This window comes from Triticum aestivum, chromosome 3B, assembly GCF_018294505.1.
Source record: "Triticum aestivum cultivar Chinese Spring chromosome 3B, IWGSC CS RefSeq v2.1, whole genome shotgun sequence".
Lineage (NCBI taxonomy): Eukaryota > Viridiplantae > Streptophyta > Magnoliopsida > Poales > Poaceae > Triticum > Triticum aestivum.
In genome coordinates, this window is record NC_057801.1 from 342,117,477 (window position 1) to 342,124,384 (window position 6,908).

Below are 6,908 nucleotides of genomic sequence, written 5' to 3' on the forward strand. Positions count from 1 at the left end.
CGCTATTTTTAAAACTGCTCTTAAACCGTAAGGAATTAGAGAGTGTGTTCTACATGAAAAGGTTACGTCTCATCGATATCTTTCCAACTGCATATCATTTGAATCATTTCGATAAGCGGTTTGTAAAAATTTCGCGAAAAACGACCGCTGCCATTCGTCGTCCGCCGCACCATTTTCAAAATTAACATAAACCCATAAGGAATCTCAAAACTATTTCTACATATGAAAGTTGCGCCTTGTCCATAGCTTTCCAACGACGTATTACACGCCTCATTCCGACAAATGGTTCAAAAACTAGAGTGAAAATTGTATCGAAAATTGCAAAAATTTCAAAAAAACGTAATTCCGCGATTTACTAAATTTGAAACTGCTCTTAAACCATAAGGAATTAGAGAAAATAATAAATATGGAAAAGATGTGCCTTGATGATATCTTTCCAGCAGCGTATCATTTGCTTTATTCCGATGAGCGGTTTAGAAAAAATCACGAAAATATGCTGGCTGCCACTCGTCATCCGCCGTACCGTTTTTGAAACTCCTCTTAAACCGCGGGGAATCTCAAAAAATATTCAACATGGCGAAGTTGCGCCTAATCCATAGCTTTCCAAGGGTATATTATACGCATCGTTCCAATAAGCGGTTAAAAAACTAGAGCGAAAACAGTACCGAAAAACAACGCATGCAGTTTTTTCGACACGAAGTTCACTCGCTTGAGTTATGCAGCACACTTGGTTCAAACAATGAAGTGCACTTGCGTTGAGCGTGCAGCTCAGAAGTGTTATCAGAATAGTTATTCTGCTAATATTAGCAGAATAGACGGGTTGTGTGTGTGTGTGTGTATATATACAGACGGTATATTCTACTAATATTAGCAGAATAAATATTCTGATAACACTTCCGCACTGCACGCTCAACGCAAGTGCACGTCATTCTTTGAACCAAGTGTGCTGCAGTACTCACACGAGTGAACTTCTCGTTGAAAAAAACTGCATGCGTTATTTTTTTGGTACTGTTTTCACTCTAGTTTTTTAACCGTTTATTGCAATGATGTGTGTAATATACCGTTAAAAAGCTATGGATTAGGCGCAACTTCGACATGTTGAACACTTCCCGAGATTCCACACGGTTTAAGAGCAATTTTAAAAATGGTACAGCCCATGACGAGTGGCAGCGATCGTTTTTTCACGATTTCTTCTAAACCGCTCGTCCGAACGAAGCAAATGATACACCGTTGGAATGAAATCATCGAGGCACATCTTTTTCATATCTATCATTTTCTCTAATTCGTTACGATTTAAGAGCAGTTTCAAATTGACTAAATCGAGGAATTCTGTTTTTCAAAAAAATTCAAATTTTTGGTACTGTTTTCGCTCCAGTTTTTTAACCGTTTGTCGAAACGAGGCGTGGAATATACCATTGAAAATCTATGGACGAGGTGCAACTTTCATATGTTGAAATGTTTTTGAGATTTCTTACGATTTTAAGTTAATTTTGAAAATCGTGTGGCGGACGATGAGTGGCAGCGGCTGTTTTTCACGAAATTTTTACAAACCGCTGGTCGGAATGATTCAAAAGGTACGCCGTTGGAAAGATATCAACGAGGCGCAACTTTTTCATGTAGAACACCCTCTCTAATTCTTTACGGTTTAAGAGGGATTTCAAATTTACCGAAAAGCGGACACTCTGTTTTTCGCGACATCCAAATCGACGTGCGTACTTCATCCGACTGAAAACCGCACTACATCGGACGAAAAACCATACTTCATCAGACCGACAAGTGCACTGCATGATTCCTTTTTTTGGAATGTATTTTTTCCCAAACAAGGTGAAGTGCACTTCATGCCGAGTGTTGGTGAGCCGCAATACTACGAAAAGTGAACCTCGATACTACCATAAACGGGCCGTGACACTACCGAAAGTGAATCGCTTGAGCTTTTTCCAAACTCAATATTTTTTACGTGCATAGATCGGGCGAGTGGACCGCAGGGACTGAGCAAGTGAACCACATGTAATGAGAAGTGAGCTGCCTTTCGAAGTGTTTTTGTTTCGGAAAACCACGAAGGAGTTTTATGGCGAACTTCGTGAGAGAACAAAGTGAGCTGCAAAACATACATATTCATTCATTATTTTTACATAACCAAACTCACATTGTAGTGAACAGCATCCACTATTCCCTTTGCTCTAGTTTAATCTTTTTTTTTCACACATAATGACCAACAAAGGTTTTACTAGCGAACTCCATTCTATGAAAAAACAAAGTGTGAACCGTGTGGGGCACCCAGCCGAACTACACTAGACCATCTCCAGTGGCAAACGAAGTTCTTTTTTGTTTTTGCAAATCCTGGATGCAATCCCAGCATCGTCGAAGTGTACTGCACCCTTTATGTAGTGGACTGCAACGCAAGAATTGCAAACAATATTAAAACAGAACAGTTGTATAGCCAACAGACTCGCACATGAATTACGCCGATCACAAAGTTAACCGCAAAGATACTCTTCAAAAGCAAAACTAAAATTTAAAATTAGGTACAGCGAGCTACACATCTTGCTCTAACCGATCTGCACATCCCGCTCCTCACAAACGCCAAGCTGCACATCCTTTTTTGCTGCATAGAAGAACATAGTGAACTAAAATGAGCTGCAACCTGAGCCGCAACAAGCTGCGCGATGAGATAAAATGAGCTGCACCCCACGCTCCACGACGTCTTCATCCTGGGGACTTCACGGTCGACGTGCGTAGGTGCAGCCAGCGGGCTGCACTAGCGCGAGTGTCGTACTGCACGCCGTCGTGGGGGGACTACATGTGCGCCGCTGACGAGTGGATCAGATGCGTGACGTGCTCGGGGTGGTGCTGTGGTTTTTGGGAAGAACCCGTGGTGCGGTGGAAGAAGGTAGGTAGGGGAGGGAAGGACCTGCGACGGGGAAGAAGTGGGTCGCCGCCGCGGAAAAAGGTGGGTAGGGGAGGGCTTGAGATGGGGAAGAAGAAGGACACCGGGAGGGGGAGTGGGGGGGTGGAAGAGCATGGATCCGAGGAGCAAGGCTCGTCGGGATCTGAGGGGTGCTAGGGACCATTGCACACCGAGGTGTGGGAGCCGTCTGGGATGGCCTTGTGCGCTGGGGATCATCGGGTCGACGAGATCCATTGGAGGGTGGGGTTGGGCGGCGCAGGGAAGCCAGATCCGGGCGACAGTGGGTGGCCGGGGCATGGCTGGTGTTGGAAGGAGGGTGAGGGCGTCATGGGGAGGGAGGTTGAGGGGTGCAGGCTAGACAGGCTTAGGCGACGGGCGCGGGGATTGGTGCTCCGGTGACCATGGGAGAGGTGGCGAGCGAGGCCGAGGCGTGGGCGCACGGGTCTCTACGGGAGGGAGCTAGTAACAAGGAAGGGGGAGAGGAGTGGGCGGCGCCGGCACTGATCCCCGTCGTGGGCTTGCCCGGGGGGTGGGAGCAGGGCAAGGGAAGAAGGTGGAGGTCGATTTGGGGTCGTGAGTGGATGTGCGAGAGGTGGGCGGTGGGCTGTTATGTTCGGTCGGTGGTGGAGTGGGTAGGGTGTTAGTAGAATGAGAAAAGTGTTATCAGAATAAGGTCTTAAGGGGTGTTTTATATATATACATATATAGTGGCACTATTCTAATTTTGAGATTAAAATAACTATTTGGATCACAGCTCCCTATATAGGGCCCGCTGGAGGTTCATAGGATCCGAAAATGCCAACGAATAGAAAAAGAAAACCACCCAACGCCGATCCCATCGCCCGCAACCTCCTGCCCCGCCCCAGATCGCTCTCACCCGCGACCCCCCAACCCCCCGTGCGCCGCCGCGCGACCGCCTCCGCCGTGGCCGGCCACCTTCTCCCGCCGCTCCAGCCACACACCACCTTATCCCACCGCAGCGGCCACCGGCCAGCTTCTCCCGCAGGCGCAACCATCACGGCGCACTGCTGCCCCTCCCCTGCTTGCCGGACCGCGCCGCCCCTCCCTGCAGGATCGCGCCGCCCATCCCCGCCGACCAAGCGGAGCCCCTCCTCGGCGGCCTGTCACCACCTCTCCACGCCGGCCTCGCGCCACCTGGACCGTGTATCCATCGGACACCCACGTTGCCGTCCTCCGCCACGGTCGTGCTCCCAGACCACTTGCTCAGCAGCCCCTCCATCGCTGCCATACGCCCCGACCACATCCCTTCCACACGCCCCCAACCTCCCCTCCGGCGTGACCTTCCGTCCGCTTCGGCGGGACCTTCCTTTCCCTCCGATGCGGCCTGCCCTCTGCTCCGGCGCGATGCACGCCTCCAGATCCTACAGTTCAGAGAGAATGGGGAGTAAGGTTCAAAAGATTTTCTTCTTCTTTTTCGTGTTTTAGCTAAACACACACTCAGTACAAAGAGGTGTTGTTCGGGTTCCATGGCGCTGCCGCCCATGGCCGATTGACCCCGATCCCATACCCTGCTGGTGAATGTCGCGGTAGTTCGCGGCCTCCTGTAGATGCAGGTCGCGGCCTCCGGTAGATGCAGGTTGCAGTGTCAGACATGGGTGTGGGGGGGTGTGCAATGTACTGGCCTGCTGGGTGTGTGTCTGCTTGTAAAGTTCATCCTCGCCAGTGTGTGTGCTCACTGTGTGGGTTGCCATCTCTCGATCCTGCAAAGCTTCACCAACACTTGTTTCCTGCTCCTATCAGACTCGGTGTGTGGTGGGCGGCGGACAAGATGGAGGCATGGAGCTAGTGAGTTGGTATGGCTAGCAGCAAGAGAAAGAAGAGACAGGTTAACTGGAGCCTGCAATGCGACGAGCAGAATAAGGCATGAGACACAGGTTAGCTGGAGCCTGCAGGCATGGGCGCCGAGCAGCTAATACTTTGGGGTGGCTCGTAATGTACTTGGCCGAATACTACTGCTACAAACATGTGTATTATTTTTGGTAGCTCGCTTTTATATTTTTGTGCTAAAACTTTTGTCTGCTTCTTCTGACTACTACTACTTGAGAGTTAATCCAACTTGAACCCAAAACTGAACCTGAACCTGAACTTCTCTAGCTGAGGCTGCTCCGTCCACTTGCTAGCTTCATATGCATAAGTAGAGACCATCTACACGAAGAAGAAAAGACAAGGAATAAATCCAGTAGTGGTGGTTACTTCTAGGAGATAATACAGAGAGATAAAGACCAAAAGGAATGGTGTAAAAACATGCACAACTTGTGTATAAAAAAATACTATTTGTTTGGAAAGTGCATACATTGTACTCTATGGTTTGCCTGTTCTTGCATGTCCTTTTGTTATTGCATGTTGACCGTTGAGAACGTGAGATCATGATTCAAGTGTCACTTCCTAGTGCTAGTGCTACTTGGATTCTATAAGAACAGTGTGCAACATAAACTTCTTGCTATTGTTGAGTGATTTGTGCTGCTTTTACGGAGTCACTTCAAAACCCATCTAGTCACACACGCACGCACACACAAAGTTTTGAAAAAAAAAGAAAACTTTTCATGCTCAATGACCCAACCATTATTGAGCGGTCCAAGCATTTAGGAAAAATAGGTTTAAGATGACATTTAATTTTAGAATTGTTCGCTTGGAGACTAGAATTAGGAAATTTGAAAAATTAGAACACTACTAAAAAATGAAAATTAGTTGAACTTCATGTGTGAAAAGCATGGAAGGTCAAACACACTAAAAACATCAACTAAAATTTTTTATCAACAATTAACATAGAAAGTAAAAATACACTAGTTAAGTTTGAATGAGAAGCACAAATAAAGTCCACACTTACACTCCGTCAACGTTCGCATAAAAAAGTGGAATTTTTACGGACAAACAAGAATCACCAAAGAAGAAAACAAGAATCACCAAAGAAGAAAACAAGCATCACCTAGAGCAGTGTAAATTGTTGAAGTTCAAATTTAGTAAACTAGAGAGTTCAGACAAAGTGTTATGGGTGTACAAAATTTTTCTCCCACGAATTTTCCCGTAACTAAAAAATGATAACAAAGAAATTCAAATTAAAAACACTGAAGAAGCTTAAAATATGTAACAAATAACATATTTTCACATTTAAAAAACACAAGCAAGGTCAAACTAAAACTATTGAGCACTTCATAAAAATAATGAAATAGATTCCCCTGTCTCTCACAAAAATCTAGAAGTTCAACTAAGAATAGTGGAGTGGTTCGATGTTTAATAGAAAAATATTTTTTTTGCTTCTAAAAGAAATAAAACCAAGAAGTCCAAATTAAAAAGATGGAGCATTTCGATGATTATACAAAACTCAAATTCTGGTCATTATGAAAGAATGGAAGCAAGAAGTTCAAAATTAAATCACACAATAGTTCAATGTATAAAAAATAGAAATTCCGAATCTGGTGATGGGAACATCACTAGAAGGTCAAACAAAAATGACTCAGAAGTTCAAAAAGATAACTTGGCACTTTCAAGTGGATATTTGACCGTTTCTACATAGAAAACAAGAAGTTCAAATTCTAAAAATAGAAGAGTTCAAAAATCATTAAAAAGGATTTTCATCGTTTCTAAAAAAAATAGAAGTTCATATTTAAATAACGAACCGGTTCAATACTTATTACAAAAACTAGAATATTCCTGTTACAAAAAGAAATAAACCAAGAAGTCCAGATTACAAAAATAGAGAAGTTTGCTATTTATAAAAACTCACATTTTCTTCGTACTAAAAGAAATAAAATCAAGAACTTCAATTTTTCACATTTCTAAAAAATACACAAAGAAGTTGAAATAAAAAAGTTAGAGCGGTTCGATGTCTATAAAAAACTCTTATTTTTTCCATTACTAAAGTGAAACAAAGAGAAGTTCAAAGTGATAACAGCCAGAAGTTCACGTAGTGCATGGTATGTGTTTCATATGAGAAAAAAGAGTAAAAAGGAGAAGTCTAAATTTTTTGTTGCAAGAAGGT

The 6,908-nt window shown here is 44.4% G+C and overlaps 1 protein-coding gene across 1 annotated transcript; it reads left to right on the forward strand.

The window, feature by feature from the left end:
* Positions 1–3,604: 3,604 nt before the first annotated feature.
* On the forward strand, positions 3,605–4,810 carry LOC123065388 (serine/arginine repetitive matrix protein 1). Its single transcript, XM_044488681.1, has 2 exons — positions 3,605–4,318; positions 4,670–4,810. The coding sequence occupies exons 1-2, from the start codon at positions 3,704–3,706 to the stop codon at positions 4,730–4,732; spliced, it is 678 nt and encodes a 225-aa protein (XP_044344616.1). The 5' UTR covers positions 3,605–3,703; the 3' UTR covers positions 4,733–4,810.
* Positions 4,811–6,908: the final 2,098 nt, after the last annotated feature.